The sequence below is a fragment of the Dermacentor silvarum genome, chromosome 3 (genome assembly GCF_013339745.2).
Source record: "Dermacentor silvarum isolate Dsil-2018 chromosome 3, BIME_Dsil_1.4, whole genome shotgun sequence".
In the NCBI taxonomy this organism is placed as follows: domain Eukaryota; kingdom Metazoa; phylum Arthropoda; class Arachnida; order Ixodida; family Ixodidae; genus Dermacentor; species Dermacentor silvarum.
Window position 1 is genome coordinate 120,140,581 of NC_051156.1, and position 22,150 is coordinate 120,162,730.

General features: G+C 48.2%; 1 protein-coding gene across 3 annotated transcripts in view; it reads left to right on the top strand.

Moving 5' to 3' along the window:
* The first annotated feature begins 11,101 nt into the window (after positions 1-11,101).
* LOC125944525 (uncharacterized) overlaps positions 11,102-22,150 on the top strand; it is a 34,893-nt gene continuing 23,844 nt past the window's right edge. For all 3 annotated transcript variants that reach the window (XM_049665021.1, XM_049665023.1, XM_049665022.1), the window contains exons 1-2: positions 11,102-11,192; positions 13,555-13,647. In XM_049665021.1, coding sequence (XP_049520978.1) covers positions 11,129-11,192; positions 13,555-13,647 — 157 coding nt within the window. In that variant the 5' untranslated portion in view covers positions 11,102-11,128. The remainder of the gene's footprint in view (positions 11,193-13,554; positions 13,648-22,150) is intronic.

The following is a 22,150-nucleotide window of genomic DNA, read 5'->3' on the forward strand; positions in this document are numbered from 1 at the left end:
ACACCACTCTCTTCCTGTCTCATCACGTTAGGTCTAACATTTTTCGTTCCATCGCTTTTCGTGCGGTCCTTAACTTGTTCTCGAGCTTCTTTGTTAACCTCCAAGTTTCTGCCCTATATGTTAGCATCGGGATATGCAATCATTGTACACTTTTATTTTCAACGACAGTGGTGAGCTCCCAGTCAGGATTTGTTAATGCCGGCCGTATGCACTCCAACCCAATTTTATTGTTCTATAAATTTCCTTCTCATGATCAGGGTCCCCTGTGAGTAGTTGACCTAGATAAACGCACTCCTTTGCAGAATCTAGAGGCTGACTGGCGATCCTGAATTCTCGTCCCCTTGCCAGGCTATTGAACATTATCTTTGTCTTCTGCATATTCACCTTCAACCCAATTCTTACACTTTCTTGATTAAGGTCCTCAATCATTTGGTGTAATTCATCTCCATTGTTGCTGAATAGGACAATGCCATCTGAAAACCGGAGGTTGCTGAGATATTCCCTGTTGATCCTCATTCCTAAGCCTTCCCAGTCCAAGAGCTTTAATACTTCTTCTAAGCATGCAGTGCATTGGAGAGCTTGTGTCTCCTTGCCTGACCCCTTTCTTGATAGGTGTCTGTCTACAATTCTTGGAGAGAACCAAGGTAGCTGTGGAATCTTTGTAGATATTTGCTGAGATATTCAGCTATGTCTCCTGTACTCCTTGATTTCGCAATGCCTTTATGACTACTGGTATCCCTACTGAATCAAATGCCTTTTCGTAATCTATTAAAAGCATATAGAGAGGTTGATTGCACTCCGCAGATTTCTCGATTACCTGATTGATGACATGCATATTGCACGTATTGAGCAACTGAAAGCTGTATCTCGCGAGGGTTGATGGGCCGCAATGAACATGACGTCGCGCGACCGGGAAAATGCTTACTAGTGTGAACGGCGTTTAAAAGCGCCGTCTGGACGCGAAATGCAAATCGTTGATAGAAGGCGGCGATCATGGCGGGTCAATAGAAGGTACACTCTTCGAAGTTCAGAGGAGCGGTAATTGTCTATTGGACAAATCGTGCTGCCGCAATCGTGCCCTTGGTTGAGGTGCAGCGTCACAGACATTGACATGTTCGCTAAGCTTATTTTCTAAGCTCTCTAACGTACGCAGGTGGGAAGGGCGAATGTTTAAATGATCAGTAGGCTTTATCGTAAGTAACCTACGAAAAGTGTCTCATACAGCTGGAGTGATGATCGCACTGATGAGCATCACTTCGTTCCCAAATATATCTAAGCATGCGTATATAGGTGCTTATTTTGGAATTGAGCATTGTCGCGTGCTTAGACCAAAACAAGTTTGATTCACTTATTACTCCGATGAATGTGTGATGCGTCACTACGAATGGTATAGCGGTGCCGTCAATTGTATCTGGCAGTGGTGCATCGCTTTGTGCGTAAAGGAAGCACTGCACACATTTCATTCGCTAACTACAGACCTCACCTGTAAAAATACCACGAAGTGGCTCACGCTGCGAGGTCTAGTACAAAGAAAGGTAAATAGATAAATACTCACAGAGGTAGAAACTCTTGCTGGGAGGCGGAGAGAAGGAGAGAGGGACACAGGTATACAGTCCACGGGTAGCAATAGAAAGAAACGTCTGTGTACATTTCTGTGGATAATCATCGAATGATAGGGAGGCACTGCGCATAATAGTCAGGTGTTGCAAAACGATCTGTCGTAGAGATAGGAGGGTACCATAGAAAATGAAGTATGTTAGTCTTTATGGTGTGTCTTTCAGTGTGATTAAATTCTGAACAAGTTTACTCAACAAGCCTAAAGTTTTCAGTTAGCACTTAGCTTGTGTACTGTTCTATCCTATGTCAATTTTTGGATTGTGCGCGCATAACTTCACAAAATGCACTGTGGGGAAATTTGATCGACCAATATCAGTGTCAAATCAGTATTCAAGTAGTGTTAAATCTATAATATGCGCAGTTATTTATAGGGTCTTAGCATTTAAAAAAAAGTTGAACAAACCAGCAGAGTTTACAGTGAAGTTGATTACAAGCTCTCCGTTCGTGAAAATCTTTGCAAGAATTTTGAGAAAGCACAAGAAAGTTAGAACAACAAGCTTAAAGTACGACACAGAATAATAGTGGCTCATTTTTCTGGCAATTTACATTTCACACTTAAAATCATGCGATGGTAAATAACGTCAAGAACACATGTCATCATGTCGTGACCTTAAATGACTGCACCAGTGGTAATCGTGTGTCCGCTTTTTCGTTAACAGCCAAATTGAACAAATTCTAAATTCTTCTTCTGTGACGAAATTTAGCGGACCTGTATGTTGAAGCTGCTTTTTCCAAGTATTAATAATGGCAGCCCACGTTGTGCTGTCGCATCGCTTAGTATAGCTGCTGTGTGCACATGCGAGGAGCGCACAAAATTGAATGCATAAGTGTCAAGCGATCCGCAAAAAAAAGTAGATGCACTGAACATCTCTTGTGGGTTTCGCCGTCACCTAAATGTCATTAGCTAGACATTCCGCAGTTTTTTTAAGCGGTCGACGATTAAACACGTGTACAGGCAGCGATTGCATTTGTGTCAGCGCACTCCGCGAGCTTCACTAAGGTTAGTTCCGAAGCTGTCAGCATTTTCTCGTATTAATGCTAGAGAAGCCCCTGACAGAGCACGTAAGGTAAGTCACGTCTGCTCTAAATGTCTAGTGCGACGTATTCTTACTGGTCATACCCTTTGTAGTTATAAATATGTATTCTGTGCGCATAGATTGCCTGCTGGATTCTTTCTCGTTGAACCGGTCAGAAGGATCATTTTCGGTAAAAAGCAAACTTACGCGTACGGCCCCTTTGTCACCTTTCACGGAATTCACCAGTTCGAGTCTGTTCTGCAACAGAAAAACACTGTGTCCACTGCTCATGGAGAAAGCCTCCCTGGTGCTGTGGTGCATTGCAGGTGGCCACACCAAGAAATTTGTTATCTCTAGGCAAAGTGAATATAAATATTCAGGCCAGTGCCTATCGAGATTCAGCCAGCCAGCCGAACATCGTCTTCCTCCTCTCCCCCGATCTTGCATGCTCCACATCTTGTTAAGATGTGAGGCATGCAAGATTGGGGGAGAGGAGGAAGACGATGTTCGGAATCCAGAACGCACGTAAGAGCGTCACAATATATTGAAGATAACTATTGCCAGTAAATAAATAGATTAAGAAAGAGCCAAATAAAATAAAATGGGTCGAAATGGCGGCAACCTGGCGCCACACCTCTTGGCGAAACTGCGTTTCCCGCTCTCATAGAGGGCTGCCTTCCCAGATCTCCGAATTGTCTGCGACTTGATAAACGAGAGGAGACGCAGACGTGATAATGGTCATTTTTGTCGCAAGGTTTGGGAACGGGATAGTTGGTATTTCATATTTAATACACGAAGTAGTAACGCAAGAAAGGCGCGACCTTGCAGAAAAGAGCAAGAAGAGGAGTGCTTCAACTATGAGCTGGTTGGTCTGACCACTCACCATTACTTTAGTTCGAACATCTATCATGTCTGTGCCGCGATTCAGGCCTTCGGCATCAGCTACCGTATATAGACAGAGCTCGGCACATAAATGACAAACTTAGCGACTAGTGTTTAAAGCAAACGCTTGCTTTTCGGTACCTTCTGGAAGTCATAGATGCCACAAAATTTGCTTGACACTACTGAGTTTTATTCACGTCTCGGTCTGTATGGAGGAGAAAGTGGAGAAAGGGAGCCGTCAGTAGCTGCTTATATTCGCGGGGGTATTCTATTCCAACCAATCTTTTAACGAGATAGCGTTAAGGGTCCCATGTCGCAGAAAATCCAGCGACAGTGTAGGCGTGCGGCGTCCGCGGCCAAGAAAATCGTGCCGAACCACCCCGACCACGTAGGCCCTCCGCGTGGCGCAGAGGCGCTGGTGAAGTAATTGAATTTCTCAAAGTAAAATGCGTCAGAAAAATCCTAAAGTACGACTTAACCACAGCCTGCAGGCATGATAGCGTCGGATTGTAATTTGAATATATCAGAAAACATAATTCTGTTACGCGGAAACACGAACACAATCCCTTCTCCGGCATTTCTACCATTGATAGAGCGGCGCGCCCCAGTCGGTGGTCCATGCAAAAACGACATCCAGATGGCGCTCGCCTTCTCGGCAGCGGCGCGCCGAGATGAAGGTGCAGAAAAAAGAAAGCTTAAGTTGCCGGTCTCAAGTCTGGAGAAGTCTGGAGAAGCTACGACTGAAGTCTGGAAGATCACCTACGACTTATCCAACGAGCTGAGCGGATGGCCCGTGCTAGTGGGGCCTTGGAATAGGGGCACTTAGTCTTCACCCCACAGCCGATTACCTCCAGGATAGGACGATCACGGCCACGCTCAGCCCACTCATGTACTCATGTACCGTCCTGTACGCATCTAACACTGCCATTTTCTCTCCTTATTTTCCTTACCCTCCCTCTCCTTCCTGGAGTGGTTGGCTTCACTCGGACTCGGCGGATCATCAGCGGGCGTTAGCGGAGCAAGCGCTCTTCTTTACTGAGCCTTAGTGCTGGCCTTAAATAAAGTTTCTTGCTCCTCCTCCCCAATTTCAAGTGCGCGCACATCTCCCCGAAAGGACGGCGCACACCCTCTCCGCCCCTTCGGCTGAAGGGGTGGGGAGGATGCGCTTTCACATACCTGGAGGACGTGGTCTCTGTTCATCCCCACAACAACGACACCCATTTGCAGCTTTGGCCCTCCATCTTGGGCAAACAGAGCTTGGTGTGGCGGAGGAATTCTGTGCGAGAGTCACAGGCGAGCCTGTCAACATCAACGTTGATGTGAGTGACATCCCAGCGGCTAAGGTACCGGAAATGGACGTGTCATTTACCATGGAAGAACTCGAAGCTGCCCTGGCAGTCTCTAAACGATCATCCTCTCCAGGCCCTGACGGCGTCACCTATTCTGCCCTGGAACAGCTAGGAGAAGAGGCAAGAGCGCTTCTGAACAGCTTTAACAACTCATGGCATAGAGGTACAGTTCCCCGGCAATGGAAGTTAAGTCGGCTGGTACCATTACTAAAGCCGGCGAAATCTCCTTTGGACTTGGCGGCATATCGCCCTATTGCTCTTGCCAGCTGCATCGGCAAGGTTATGGAAAGGATGGTCGTTGCACGTCTAGAATGGTATCTCGAGCGTTACAATGTCTACCCCGTTTCCATGGCAGGCTTTCGTAGGGGTCGTTCTTCAATTGACAGCGTCATTGACCTCACGACGTTTGTGCAGCAGGAGAAAAGCCGTAAGCGCATATCAGTTGCGCTCTTTCTCGAAGTGAAAGGCGCCTATGACAACGTTGCACATGATGCCATCGTCACCTCCCTGGAGTCTATTGGAATCGGCGGCCGCATGCTTCGTTGGTTATACGACTACATAACTCGCCGGTCGTTTTTTGTGCAAACAGAAAACGGCCCCACAGATGAACACTACACGTACTGCTGCGTGCCTCAGGGAGGAATATTAAGTCCGACGTTCTTCAATGTGACACTCATTGGACTAGCTGACGTTTTATCTGAGACAATCTGCCCCTCGATATACGCAGATGACCTCTGCCTTTGGACTTCTGCAGTTACTCGGCTTCAGGTGTGCGCGCGTTTGCAACGGGCAGCAACCTTGACATCAGCATAACTTCAAGCACAAGGCTTGACTGTATCAACCGAGAAATGTGCATTGGTTGCATTCACTCGAAAACTTATGACGCCATACTCAGTTTCTATTAATGGACACACTATTGCCTACGGAAAGACCCATCGATTTTTAGGTGTAATAATCGACCGCAATCTTTCCTGGAGCCCTCATTGCACGTACCTGAAGAAAAAAACTGTCGTCGATTGCCCAGGTACTGAGATTCATGTGCGGGAAAACATGGGGCACATCTGTACGCTCCATGCTTCAGTTGTACAGAGCTCTATTTCTAGGATACCTACGCTACAGCCTTCCAGTGTTGTCCAATACGTGCAATTCAAATGTTCGCTCGTTGGAGAGCTTACAGGGCTAAGCATTGCGCACTTGCTTAGGACTTCCTCGCGGTGCATCAACACCTGCAACAATCGTCTTCGCCAAAGATCATCCGATCCAAACATACGTGGCAGTGGATTGTTTCAGGGCGCATATCCGTCATCTTTCCCGCGTCCCCGATCATCACTTGGCGTTTTTGCCTTCGCAGAGAGCTCGTTCTACGTTTTCTGAAGTTATCCTCACCAATACAGATTGCCTTCCATCAGGATACACCCCAGCAGCAAGGCCTTCCATTCCCCTTGTGGTGCCTGCAACAGCCTCAAGTGCGCCTAATTATTCCGGGCGTAAAGAAGAAGGCCAACCACCCAAGAATAACTCTGCAACAGATGACGCTGCTATTAATGAATGAGACCTACTGGGACCAAATACACATCTATACCGATGGTTACGTCTCATCTACCAGATCTTCAGGTGCCGTTGTCATTCCGGCCAAGAAAACCACGCTCAAGTTCAAACTGTCACACGTCACAACATCAACGGCGGCAGAGCTTGCTGCCCTGCGTGCTGCTGTACAATACCTCCTGCAAGAGACACCTCAGAAATGGGTCATATTTTGTGATTCTAAGGCAGCACTTCAGAGTCTGCATTTTGCCATTTATCACAGGACTCATGAGCACCGGGTATATGAGATAAGAGAAGACCACCATCAAGCTATCGCTAAAGGACATGAAATTATGTTTCAGTGGCTACCGGGACATAGCAGCATTGCTGGTAATGACCTCGCCGACGAAGCCGCCCGGTCTGCTCATCCGGAGGGCCGACCAGTCCCAATCCCCTAATCCAGGACCGACGCTGCAGGAAAACTTCATATCGTGGCTAAAGCTATCACACACAAATATTGGTCTTCTCTTAACCCGAGGTGCCATCTGCACAAAATTGACCCATCCTTGAAGCTTCAAGTGCCATCAAACATTTCCTGCTCTGAGGCGACACTATTGTGCCGCCTCTGGCTCGCGGTGGCATTTACAAAGGCCTGCTCGTTCCGCATTGGAATGGGGGATACGCCCATGTGCGACTCTTGTGGAACCAGAGAAACAATTGAACATGTCTTATGTCTCTGTCCCCAGTTCGACGTAGAGCGTGAAGCTCTCCGGACAGCATTGAACCGGCTGGACTCTTGACCATTTTCGGAAATGAAGATCCTTGGACCATGGCCGTATGCGTGGATGGCGCAGAAAGCCACGAAAGCCTTGTTGCACTACCTCAAGTCGACAGTTCTTGGCCATCGTCTGTAGACATCGTGCGAAGCTTCAAATGTGCGCGAAACTGTGCTCTCTCTATTTGATTTCTATCTCTTTTCATCCCTATACCCCCTTTCCCCAGTGCTGGGTAGCAAACCGGACATGCATCTTGTTACCCTCCCTGCCTTTCCTCTCTTCTATTTCTCTCTCTCCCTCTCACCCCGCCCCTTCGCCTGACGCTCGCGAGGAGGCACCTCGCATCAATTTGATTTTGATGGCGTTTGTAGTTTCGCCAGGGCAGATGTCGTCATTTCGAGCCATTCGTAAAATGCTGATAACATTCCGGCGCGCTTGTCTGCGAAATGTATTGCAATGGCCGTAATTTACCGACCCACTTGGAAATCTCGGTAAGAAATACCTGTAGCCCGTTATTTCCGCCATAGATAAACAAGGTACCACGTTATTATTTCTCCAATAACATCGAAAAAAGCCAATTACAAGCCTCTCATCGAACGTGAAAACAGGGAAAAAGCAAGGGTTCAGGAATTATTTGCAACGCTTCTAATTAAGTCACGAACAAAAAGGTTTGACAACAGAATACGCTCATCACCCCCCCCCCCCCCACCCTCCTCTTTATTCTTTCTCTGAATTGGAACTACGTGAGTTGCACACTAGTTGTAGGATTAAAAAATACAATACAAGTTTATTTCTCTTTGTGGTACAGTTTGAACACAAAGAGTGGACGCAGAGCATAAAGCTGCTTTTTGCAGCTTGAGAAACGCCCTGCGCCCGTAGGTCACACGTCATTCAGACAGATGCATTGTACGCACAAAGTGAATAAACAGCAACACCAACGATCGTTTAAGACTACAGCTTACAACTCACTGAGACTAACATAGTTGCATGGGTAAAAAAAAACTGGGGAATGTAGGAATAACGGCGGTATGACACTCTGGAGGCCATGAATAAGTAACTTTCTACAAAGACTCTAACTTATTTAAATCAAAAGTTTATCGCTCGTCACTTACCATACGTTCCCTACTTCAATGAAATATAAACACCGTGCTTCGCCTAGTTCACCGAGGATACCGAAGAAAAGCAACTCTATGCCTTGTGTAATTCATAACAAGTGGGAGACGGCGAGTATTCATTGTATATTTTTAAAGTTCATAATTAAACTATAAATTTCAACCTTTTGGTGCCCTTCACCCATAAAGTTGGCCCTAATTGTTCAAAAGTTTAAAGCGTTACCGTTTTTAGTAGCCCCAAGGAAGCGGAGAAAGGTCTGAAGTGTTTCATATAACGTCTCCAAATGACCAAACACGAGGGTGTAGCAATTTTATTTTAACCTATAATTGACACATACACGTCAAAAACTTGCCTGCAAATTGCCACTAACATTTTGCAGATTTTTTCAAAATATGAACTTCGTGCAAGGTTAATATTTAAAAAAATTGAACTCGCATATAACGTTTTCGAGCACTTCTAGTCGCTTTAATTACTTCGCTGTAAAATGAGCTTTCATTTTTCGGTCAAGTTAGTAGTTAATAGAGACAAACGTATACGCAGACGACGGACGGACGGACGGACGGACGACGACGGACGGACAGACAGACAGACAGACAGACAGACAGACAGACAGACAGACAGACAGAAACAGACAGACAGACAGACAGACAAGACAGACAGACAGACAGACAGACAGACAGACAGACAGACAGACAGACAGACAGACAGACAGACAGACAGACAGACAGACAGACAGACAGACAGACAGACAGACAGACAGACAGACAGACAGACAGACAGACAGACAGACAGACAGACAGACAGACAGACAGACAGACAGACAGACAGACAGACAGACAGACAGACAGACAGACAGACAGACAGACAGACAGACAGACAGACAGACAGACAGACAGACAGACAGACAGACAGACAGACAGACAGACAGACAGACAGACAGACAGACAGACAGACAGACAGACAGACAGACAGACAGACAGACAGACAGACAGACAGACAGACAGACAGACAGACAGACAGACAGACAGACAGACAGACAGACAGACAGACAGACAGACAGACAGACAGACAGACAGACAGACAGACAGACAGACAGACAGACAGACAGACAGACAGACAGACAGACAGACAGACAGACAGACAGACAGACAGACAGACAGACAGACAGACAGACAAGCAACATTATTAAGGTGCTGAGGAGCCAGCCTTTGGAGCCCCAGAGATGCCCCTGGCTAGCTGTTTGGTAATCTCATGTTGGAGCCGGGAGGTCATGCCTTTATGCTCTCTCACGGGTCCTCTGGACAGCCTTGGACTGGTCTTCCTGTTTAGTGCTCGCGATTGCCTTCTCCCAGTCCTCACTGTTGTTGAAGTCGTGTAACACAGGGCACTGCCAGAGCATGTGGGCTAAATTACAGAATTCTTCCCCGCAATCCGAGCAATGAGGATCTATCTCTGTGTGTAGTCTACTCAGGAAGCCTCTCGATGGGTACGAACCCGTCTGAAGCATCCTGAGCGTGCGCGACTGTGGTCAACTCAATTTGGGATGGGGCGGTGGGAAACGTCGCCGCTCCCCTTTGTAATGTGCCGTAATTTCATGAAACGTAAGTAGAGGGTCACTATGGCCAATAGTCTCCGAACTCGCAGAGGTCCCACCCCCGTGCACGCAAATGCGTATTTCGTTTCGTGGGTCAGGGCCGCACTGTTTTGGTGTATGAGCGTGCATTATTGCTTGAGAAGTGGTTCAGCAATGACTTTATACAGCCTATAAATGCTTATTTTGGTCCTTTGTGTCAATATGGGTCTATTTTTGCTTTTAGCGTCTAGAATTGATTTTTTGGGGTGCTCCATTCATTTCGAAAGCACATAATTTCCGCAAGACTTTGCAGTATTTGCCGACGCTGTCGATAATGAAATCCCAACTGGCAATGTGACCTAGCACTAGGAAATAAGGCTTAGTAGCAACGCTTACCGATGTTTAGACGGTCTGTATTAACCCTTTCTGGCACTGGATAGCACTGGCAGAGAAAAAAATATGAAAAGAAACTCCGCAAATATTTTATGGTCGTTTCTTCTAGAGAACACACGTTTCTGAACGTTGGACACATATATCGTATTAAACCACAAAGCCCTGCCTCTTTCGGTCATAACACTGCGCTGCGCTTGCGCTATCATTATTCATGCCAGAAATTTATTACCATAATGTACACGGCGGCCACCTACGTCGCGTAGTTTAACATTGCGCGCACAATCCTTCCTTCATTCATTGTACTGTACAGAGTATTTGTATTTCATACGTTCCTATTTATTCTTCTCTTTATCTTATGCCATTTATTTCAACATATAGTTTCGACTGATAATGTGTTACTCGTGGCAAAATGCTGCTCCTGTTGAGCAGGTATCAAAACACGATCTGTCTTGCGCTACATTTAAAAAAAAAATATAAAATAAAAATTGGTGGTGTTTCTAAGCTGCTGCACAGCGCTTCATTACTCCTTGATACGTACGAGTATTTTCTAGTTTCTGTCTTCGTGAGGTATTCTTAATGGGCGGTTTTCTTACGTGTTCAAAGGCAACAATTTCGGCCGTGCGGAAGCATGATGTGGTTGAATGCGAATAACCACATGCATAAAAACTCTGGTCTCTGTCTAGTGTCTTGTCTCTGGTATCTGTCAGAGAGAGCACCACGTGTTTTTGCCGTTAAGGACATTGAAAATGAGAGGACAACAGTTACAATCTCGAATGAAGTATTGAGCGACAAATAAAATTCATGTCTTTTTGTAGACAGAGTTCAATTTTTATTAGGCGCATATTTGTTTTTCAGTAAGCAAGGCTCACTATTTCACAAGGGTCAATGAATCATATCTGCACCAGCGCGTTCCTTCATATACTCTGCTTGACCAGGTCCTACGGAAAACGTAAGCTATTCTGATTTCTTTCCAGGAATTATGAGGACCTTGCATGTCACTATAATGTGTACATTCCCCGCACAATTTTCCTATTTGCTTACTACCGATTTCTGGATCACACTTGTTGCTAGTCAGAAGAAACACCCCGGAATAGAAATATGAAGTGAAATTTCTGTGTGCTGTGAATAAATAAATGTACATTGCTCTGGCAGTATTGCCAGAGTTCCTACCCGCGCATTGCAGAGTAAGGCGAATATGTGTGTAATTGTAGTTATTCGATGCAGCAGTGATCATAACTCGCATTATACATTATTGACATATTACTTCCAAACGTAAAGATACGACAAATACCAAACCACAACTTTACAGAGCCAAGGTAATTTGACAGGAATACTCGAGCTTCTTAAACACACTTAAAAAAATAGGAATATGCAATAGGAGACTTAATGAAAAATTCAAGGTCATAGGCCTGACACATACCTGCATCTTCGCTGGACATGTGCAACCAATATATGCAACCGGTGGTGGTAGGCCATTCTTGGCACAATGAGCTGCATGTTTGACACATGGCTGTGGCGTATATGCACACTTTAGAAAAAGGACATTACTACAACGGGTCCTCCAAAAGACTAAAGGTGTACATGCTAAGGCATTCTTTTGCGTGCAAAGTTACGTCACATTCACGTACCAAGTTTGTACGCTACTTGCGTGTGATACTGTCGCCGAAAACATGATTCGGCTGTAACCCTGCCCAGCACGTTCTTATTTTAGCCCAAATGGCTACTACATTTTCCCTAACTTCCATTCGTGGAATGTTCGACAAACGTTGCGCTCCTTAACTTGGGGAACCTCTGTAACAGAGTAAGCCATTAGCAGTAAGTAAGCCCTCGCTCTACTTGAAACAAGTGGTAAAGCAACTCTAGCAAACAGACACTGGCAGCATAGGTCAGTCCTGACATGCGATGAAGTGATAAACCTGTTACGAAACTCTCAGGGAGAGGATCATTTGCAGCATGGTTTGATGAGTAGTCCGAAAGATAAATTTTTATGCCGTAGACACTGGGTGGACATTCATTGTATATGGGAACATGCCGCGATGTGTGAAAATGTTGTTTCGCCGTTTTCACCTTGGTGTGTCATACACCTCCCCCCCTCCAAAAAAAAATACCTTCTTGATAAAATACATCCTACAAGCTACGCATCATGTTCGTGTGGCATGGCGAGCGAGGACACAGCCCACATGCTGCTGGAAGAATACTTGAACCATGGCCTGTGAATTGCCTTGAAAAAACAGCTTTCAGGTCAGTTAGATATTTGTTTATCGGTACGGACATGTCCTCCAAATACAAGGGACATTGTGTTTCGTTAGCTTTTTTTTGTCTAGTAGGTGTGAGTGTCTCTGAGCCATTAAGTTTTTTTTAGTTTGGTTATTTTTTTTCTTACTAATTTTATTTTTTGCATGTAAGTGAAATCGGGTGTAGTAGACGGAGGCGTAATGTTTTGAATCTATTCAGTTAGTCCGCAATAAAAAACACCTACCTACCTAGTCCAATGCATTTTGTCGCTGCGTCCCGGCCACTCTATAGTTTTACCATAAAAGAGTATTCTAACGCGTGTTTGAGTAGCGTTACTGGAGCTGGTGAGGGTGCCGGTTATTGCAGAATTTACAACTTACTGACTCAGACATCTTAAATAATTTAGCATAAACACTGGTACAAAGCTGATTTCAAAGCTCCTTCGAGCTAAGACGGGACAGATGGCGTCAACAAATGAGCTTTTCATCATAACCTGCAACATTCGTATCGACGTCTCAGTTAAGAAACAATTGATTCAAACAAATGCCTTCTTCGTTGGCAGAATACCGAATGGTACTAATGGCAGTGGCATTTTATTGTGAATGAGATCAACGTTGCGTGGCTTCTTAACGTTCCATTTTCAAGAGTTCAGGTTTCAACAAGGATGGTGAAATTTCAGGCCGCGTCTTAATATGTATAATACTTCTAAACTGAAAACGCATTACGTCCAATTTCAAAACCAGACGCCAGTCCACACTGAGACTTATTATTGACGCTGACACTGCAGTCGTTCTGCTTGTGAGACGAGAAGGCGAAATGACTGTGCACGATGAGCCGGTGAGAATTGCTCGGCATTATATTTCGAATCACCGCCACCTCACCTGCACGCAGAAAAGCCCGCTGGCTTAACATTGGCTGCCCTGCCTGCGCCTGCCCTCTAGGGACGATTAACGATTCCTTCAGCGTACACGTTCTAGTGCTGACGACTAGATACTTGTGCATAGGTGTCTGTCTGGTACATTAAAAGCATAAGTTATCCACGGGGAGACAGTATTCATATTCACATTTCCTTGCAGATTGTCCGCAGAAAAAGTGCATTCAGGAGTGGTGTCCTGCTGTATTTGACAAAAACAAAAACACTTACATCGGGCAAGGATCGCGTGATGGACGTGAGTATTCACGCCAAGAATGAGACCACCTGACAACCGGACTGAGAAACCGTGCATGTACTAACAAATTACCGTGAAGCGCGATGGCTTCTTGTATGCGATGCTATGCATGCTTATTGTTGTGTGTGATTATTGCAATGAAAGATGAATGGCTGAAACCAAAATAGGTTAAATGTACAGTGCGTTTCAGTAACGAATCAATACCGTGCACCGTCGTCTTCTTGTGCAGACATTGAACATTTATTCCCGATGGAGAACATATGACCAACCAACGTTTATATCAGTTTAGGAGCATTATAGAAATCTCTTGACGTTACCAAAATGGTTAAGGCAGATTCTCGTTCTTTCTTTGAGAGGTTTGAAAGCCGATATATTAGTTCCTCGTAAACACGCGCCGACAGGATGCCATGTGTATTTGCCACCTGCAAGTTTTGTCAACAGCAAGTCTCTGGCAAATATTTGCGGTAGATGAAAGAAATACTTGCAGTTTAAAATTGGCATTATTCTGCGCAATCTATATCGACAGAATTTCACACAGCAGTACAGGGAGTTACAATGGCCAGTGATACCAGTACTCGTTAGTATTACATGCTGGGCATTGTTTTCAGTTTTCTAATGCTAATTCATTGCGTGTGTTAGGAACTAAGATGTTTGATGCAGCAAGCGTCTTCTCCAGCAACCTTACACCATGAGTGAGTGAGTGAAATAACTTTATTGAGGTCAAGAGAAGACGCAAGGGATACCCCGCGCCACCCGGCTAGTCCCAGGTCGAGACCGCAAAGCCGAGCTTGACGGCCCGATCATGGGCACTCTGGACAACAATCCATCCTTACAACATGAAGCCACATTTCTTGTACGCGCGAGAATTTGAATAATTAATCTGGCAGCGCTAGATACAAACGTATATTTTAAACGCTGTCTCATAATTTAAAACTTTATGGCGTATTTCGGGATTCAGTCGATGCGCTAGATTAAGATGGATACCATAACGTCGTTGGGTACAAATGCCATTGGATCTCAATTTTTGCCATAAAAGAGTTGCATCTATTATTGACAGTGTGATGTGACATCCCCGAGGAGTTGCCGCTAAATAGTACCATGGACAGAAGCGTGCTGTGATTAGAATTTTCCGTTCAACAGGACATATCGAATGTGGGGATGACGTAGGCTTGGTCGGAGCGACTAGGATTGGCACATATCGCTGACATAGGCTGGAGAACGGAAGAGCTTAGTGCATTCCGGCGTTCCCACACACTTATTATATTAGATAGCTTTATGATAGCGTACGCGAGGAACTACAAACTGCTTACGTAGGTGAGTAAAACTTTCGTTTCAATGGACATGATCTGCACGTTATTTGCCGAGTTTCACGTACGTAGTCTTTACACAAGGCTAACAAATAGCGTTTTAAACATTGCGCCGCCCCTGCCTCCGGCTTCAGCGTGAATTGTACTGATGGCTCCGCTATCGCTGTCGTTCATCGCCACGACAAGGCGAATGAGCTCTCGGTCGCCATTAGCTGAACTGAAGAGCAAGTCATTAGTAGCTAGGCCGCTCGCATTGTTACTTAGTTTCAAGCTACCCCTAGCGTCCTTGGCCGTACCAAATGGACCAGCACAGACAAAACTCACCAACGCTAATGGATTAGGTTGTCTAGGAGATGTCGGCCATGTGGCAATAGAACGCGCTACACCTGCTGGCCTTTTTTACAGCGAAAGCTGTATATGGCTAGGCGAAACAAAAAACCGTTTGTCCCATGTTTCACTACGTGTTCAGTTATGTCGTTCTCTACGACGCACCCAAGCGCGCTCGCCATTGGTAGCGCCGTTAGTGACGTCGTTCACTGCGTCGTACCTGCTCTGCCCGAAACGCCGGCTCCTTGGCTCGCCGTTGCCGCATGTGTTCGATATCTCGAGTTAGCTCGGCGTGGTGGTTTGCAGCATCCGCGCGCCATTGGCACTTGCGTTCCACTAGAAACACAAACATGTGACCAATAATTGAGAAACGCTTCAATACAGTTTTGGGATTAACCCACTGCTGAACACCGGGGCCGCAGTTTCAGCTTCGCTGGTTAACCATCTGTACGTACGGAGTGCTTGGGTGGTGTTTTTTTATGCTTACGTTCCCGTACGTTGAATTATAAATCTTCAAATGAAGCACACCATAGCACGATGCAGGAAGCTTGCGCTGAAGACACTTCAAGGCCATATCAGGCTAGTGTGAAACTGGCTATTGACGGTCCTGCACGCCAATTCACCTTCAGCTTCGAACGCACGAGGTGACGTACGGGAAATACTGAATGGTTGACGTTGATAAGAATCACTTGTGAGAGAACTATTCCAAGCTGGGCTTGGCCCATGTGGCGAATGCTTTGAAGGAAGCGTTACGAGCGCTGCATATTGGTTTCAGCAGTTATGCATCCAATAAACTTACAGAGCAGCTCACAAGCGATTCTACATTTGCGCGTTTATTGTGCCAACATTCTGAATGCGCAATTGAACCGTCCAGTTCAGTAGCTTGACTTCCGTCGCCACTGCTATATATTGCCACCTGTAGGTAGTGGGTCGAGGGCAAGAGTGGGTCGAGCCCAAGAGAAGAAAGAAGACCGCGCGCCCCTTCTCTGCTCGAGCCAGCTCCGACCGTCGCGTCTTCCGAGAGCCAGCTGCTCTACGGGTTATTAAACCTTCAAGTCCACTTCTAGAGGCTCGTGACAAACTGGTGGAGGTGCGGGGTAAGCGTCCTCACGGATGTTGCAGACCCCTCCAAGGATCCGCGCTACGAATCCAGTGCCTGTCGACACACCCGTGCATCGGGCCAGCCGCAGGATCAGGGGACTGTCCCCAGAAGTCATCGACGCTACGGTTCCCACCACATCGACCGGTATGACCAGCGCCACCCTTCAAACCGCCCCAACTGGTACGGGAAGTCCGATGTCGAACCGTTACACACTTGAGAGCCCACGGATCCCAAAGACGTTTCATGGCACAGTGTTCGAAGACGTCGAAGACTGGATGGTCGAATACGAGCGCGTGGCCTCCGTGAACGAATGGAACGACACGGAAAAACTCAGACACGTCTACTTCTACCTGGAGGATGGCGCGCGTACGTGGTTTCAGAACCGCGACGGGCAACTGCCGTCGTGGCGCGAGTTTTGTCGTCAGCTCCTGGAGACCTACACCAGTTCTGATCGCCACGAACGAGCGGAACGAGCGATTCAGGCCCGTGTCCAGTTGCCAAACGAAACTGTGACCACGTACGTCGAAGACATGACGCGCCTCTTCCGACGAGCGGATCCAAGAATGACGGAGGAGAAGAAGTTACGTCATCTGATGCGTGGGGTCAAGGAGCAACTCTTCGCTGGCCTCATACGGAGCCCTCCGAAGACGGTCGCGGAGTTCTTGTCCGAGGCCGTAACCATGGAAAAGATGCTTCTGCATCGCTCGAACTTGTATGAGCGGCAAGCGAACAGCATGTCTGCTGCTGACATTTTCACGGCCATAGGAAGCAACGGCGACTCACTGCGAGAACTCATCCGCTCTGTAGTGCGTGAAGAGTTGCAAAAGGCCGCTGTAACACCGCAACCGACGGTAAGCTCCATAGCGAGCATTATCAAGGACGAACTGCACCAGGCGCTTCGTGATACCTTGCTTCCTGCTAACGCTGCGGCAGTACCTCCTGAATACCCTCGTGCGACCTACGCGGAAGCCCTGAAGCGCCCTGCTTCCTCTCCGCCGCTATTCGTTCGTGCTCCTCCTACGGTGTCAGTTCAGTCGGTGCAGCCGATACCGTACTACGACGCTGGGTACACGCCGCCGCCCGTTGTTCATGCCGCTCCATTTGCCCATCGTACGGAGCAAGCGGTTCACTACGTCGACGATAGACGCCCGCCCCCTCGGAAGTCGGATGTTTGGCGCACACCCGATTCGCGGCCTCTGTGCTTCCACTGCGGTGAAGCTGACCACTTGTACCGCCAGTGCCCATACCGGCGCCTTGGGATTCGCGGCTTTTCCGCATACTCGCCGCCGCCCCGATACGGCCAACGACCCCGGGACATTCAGGAATACCTGTCCCAGCAGCGCTTGCCACCGCCTGCCCGGCGGCAGTCGCGTTCGCCGTCTCCGAGACGATTTTCACCTCCGCCCCAGCGGTATTCTCCCGAGCGGTCGACCAGTCCCCGCCGGGAAAACTAACTGAAGCGATCTTTGGGGGCGAGGTCGCTGACGGTCGAAGCGCTGAAGACCTTCGACGGACGCAGTTACGGAAACATACCGACCCGACACCACCTGCAACTGAACGGGACGACCGGCTTTCGCTCGATATACCAGTTACTGTTGACGGTTATGCCGTTAGTGCTTTAGTGGACACCGGCGCAGACTACACGATACTAAGCGGCAAAATAGCAACGCAGCTGAAGAAAGTGATCACGCCCTGGCATAACTCGCAGATTCGGACTGCTGGCAGCCACATCGTTACTCCGCTGGGCGCCTGCACGACTAGAGTTGAGATTCAAGGATCTACATTCGTAGCGAGCTGCCTTGTCTTACGCGAATGCTCCCGCGACGTTATCCTTGGGGTTGACTTCCTGCAGGAGTACGGCGCGATTATCAATCTGCAAGAGCGTCGTATCACTTTTTCTGCCGAACGAGCAATCGACGTGCAAGACGGCCGACGGCGCGACGACGTACTTCGTGTTTCTGCAGACAGTGTAACGCTTCCTCCACGTGCCAGTGTCCTCGTCGACGTCACATGCTGTGGCTTACGCGATGGCGAAGCGGTGGCCGAAAGTAACTTGGAACACCTACTGAAACAAGGTGTTTGTGTGGCTCGCAGTGTTATACAGATTCGTGCTGGTCATTCGCAATTGTTTGTTACCAACTTTAGCTACGAGCACCGACACCTGTTCCGCGGCACTTCGTTAGCGTTTGCTGACGCAATAGCAGACGTTAACAACTGTTTCACGTCAGAAGTAGTGGAGACAGCAGACACGTCTCTGGGCCATCTTGACATCAATTCTGAACTGTCCACCGATAGCCAGACAGCACTGCGCAAGCTCTTGCTTGAATTCAGGACCTGCTTCGCACATTCTTCCAAGGTACGCCAGACTTCCATCACTAAACACAGGATCATCACGTACGACGACGCACGCCCGATACACCAGCAGCCTTACCGCGTGTCGGCAAGAGAACGCCAAGCCATACGTACGCAAGTCCAAGAGATGCTTGACGATGGCGTCATCGAACCTTCCAAAAGCCCGTGGTCATCTCCGGTCGTTTTTGTCAAAAAGAAAGACGGAACGCTACGCTTCTGTGTCGACTACCGCAAGCTCAACAACGTGACTAAAAAGGACGTGTACCCGCTGCCGCGTATCGACGACTCGTTAGATCGACTACGGCGCGCCCAGTACTTTTCTTCTCTCCATTTAAAAAGCTGGTACTGGCAAATCGAGGTAGACGAACGAGACCGCGAGAAAACAGCCTTTGTGACTCCAGATGGGCTCTATGAATTTCGAGTGCTTCCTTTTGGCTTGTGTTCAGCCCCGGCTACTTTCCAGCGAATGATGGACACTGTCCTTACTGGACTGAAGTGGCAGGCCTGTCTTGTGTACCTGGATGATGTGGTCATCTTCTCTGAAACGTTCGAGCAGCATCTTCACCGCCTACGGAGTGTGCTAGAAGCCATCCGATCGGCAGACCTCACACTTAAGCCCGAAAAGTGCCACTTTGGTTACGAAGAGCTCAAGTTCCTCGGTCATGTAGTAAGCGCCAAAGGGGTCCGACCCGATCCAGACAAGCTTGCCGCTGTGGCCGCGTTTCCAGCTCCTGCCGATAAGAAGGCCATCCGGCGCTTCCTGGGTTTGTGCGCCTACTATCGCCGATTTATTAAAGGCTTTTCGAAGCTAGCGGAACCCCTGACACGCCTTACAAGAGACGATACGCCATTTGTGTGGCCTAATGAGCAACAGGCGGCTTTTGCTGAATTACGACAGCGCCTTCAGTCAGCCCCCCTTCTTGCACATTTTGACGATGATGCTGATACTGAGGTGCATACCGACGCCAGTAGCATTGGCCTTGGCGCAGTGCTCGTCCAGCTTCAAGATGGAGTGGAAAGAGTTATAGCGTATGCTAGCCGCTCCCTGTCCCGTGCCGAGGCGAATTATTCGACTACGGAGAAGGAGTGCCTCGCGGTCGTGTGGGCGATCATCAAGTTTCGCCCCTATCTCTATGGTCGTCCCTTCAAAGTAGTGACGGACCACCATGCCCTCTGTTGGTTGGCAAGCATGCGCGACCCTTCAGGACGACTGGCACGGTGGAGCTTGCGGCTACAGGAATTTGACATCACCATCGTTTATAAGTCTGGCCGTAAGCATGAAGACGCTGACACGCTGTCCCGCGCACCCATTGATCCTGCCAGTCAGGAAACAGAGGATGATGACGGCTTCCTGGGCGCCATTAGTTCGTCGGACTTGAGCAGACGGCAGCGTGACGACGCTGAGATTCGACCGATCATCGATCATTTAGAGGGTCGCGACACAACCATACCACGCCATCTGTCCCGCTCGCTGACGTCCTTCTGTCTGCGAGATAACGTGCTGTATAAGAAGAATGCTCGTTCGACCAGCCGTGCTTACCTCCTGGTGGTTCCAAGGGACATGCGCGACGACGTCCTCTTCGCTTGCCATGACGAACCGACATCTGGTCATTTAGGCCTTTCACGAACACTCGCTAGAGTAAGCGAAATGTACTATTGGCCCGGGCTTTCGGCAAGCGTCAAACAGTACGTTAAAGGCTGTCGTGAATGCCAGCGCCGCAAGACACCATCCGTTAAACCGGCTGGCTTACTTCAGCCAATTGAAGCACCTCACACGCCTTTCGACCAAGTCGGCATGGACATTCTCGGACCGTTTCCCCTTTCTGCCGACGGCAACAAATGGGTGATCGTCGCGACTGATTATTTAACACGCTATGCTGAGACGCAGGCGATCCCACGAGCCACGGCCTCAGAGGTAGCGCACTTCTTCATGCGCCACATCGTCTTGCGTCACGGTGCTCCCTCCACTGTAATAACTGACAGAGGGACAGCATTCACAGCGCAGCTTATGGACGAGGTTTTTGAATTGAGCAACACCAGGCATCGCAAGACGACCGCGTACCATCCGCAGACCAACGGACTTACCGAGCGACTGAATAAGACGGTCACAGACATGCTCGCAATGTACATAGACGTTCAACACAAAACATGGGATCGGATCTTGCCTTACGTGACCTTCGCGTATAACACCGCCGTGCAAGAGACGACGCGCTTCACGCCCTTTCGCCTTCTCTACGGTCGCGAAGTCCAGACGATGCTGGACGCTATGCTGCCGTGTCAAGACGCTGACCTATTGAAAACTGACGCCGAGGAATTTGCAGAGCGTGCTGAGGAAGCCCGGCAGCTCGCGCGGCTGCATATCGGCCAGCAGCAGCAGGCAGACGCACGACGCTACAACATCCGCCACAGGGACGTGTCCTACAACCCCGGGGACCAAGTTTGGGTGTGGACCCCCGTTCGCCGTCGTGGTCTCTGTGAAAAACTGCTGAGCCGGTATTTCGGCCCGTATAAAGTGCTCCGCTGCGTCAGTGACGTAAACTACGAAGTTGTTCCGGACACATCATCGCAGACACGGAGTAGGACACAAAGACAACCGAGCTCAGACATAGTTCATGTTGTGCGCATGAAGGCTTACATTGCGCGTCCGTAACTTTTTTTGTTTTCGTTTTTTTGTTCTCTCATTCCCTTCTTTGTTTCTACTTTTCATTTATCTTTGGGAGATTGCTTCTTCGTTCATTGACTGTGCCGGCGTGACGGCTACATTTTTTTGTGTACTTTCGCTTTGCCGGCCTTCTTCGTCGTTGTCTTCTATGCCTATTTTTTTAGCATCGAGGCGATGCTTTTGTTCGGAAGGGGGGATATTGCCACCTGTAGGTAGTGGGTCGAGGGCAAGAGTGGGTCGAGCCCAAGAGAAGAAAGAAGACCGCGCGCCCCTTCTCTGCTCGAGCCAGCCCCGACCGTCGCGTCTTCCGAGAGCCAGCTGCTCTACGGGTTATTAAACCTTCAAGTCCACTTCTAGAGGCTCGTGACAATATATATATATATATATATATATATTGTAAAGGCGTTTATTGCACGTAAGCGTTAGGGCTGCCGGTCCGATCAGTTCAGGGAACTGCGAGTGCGAGCGGCGTTGTCCGTGTGATGCGCTGGAGAGCCTGCCCCACTAGACAGCGCTGGTAAGGATGCCCACTCCATCGTCCCTCTTCTTTCCTACAATTACCCCGGGGACGCAAAGGGAGCCGTCCGGCGACCTAACAGTTCGTCACTATTAGGGTATCATAATACGGCTTGAGGCGCTGGACGTTGACGATGTCGCGTCCGCGACGGCGCATGTCCGAAGATGGTTCAACGGGCTCAATCACATAGTTGACGGGTGATGCACGCTCAACGATGCGGTAGGGACCTTCATACT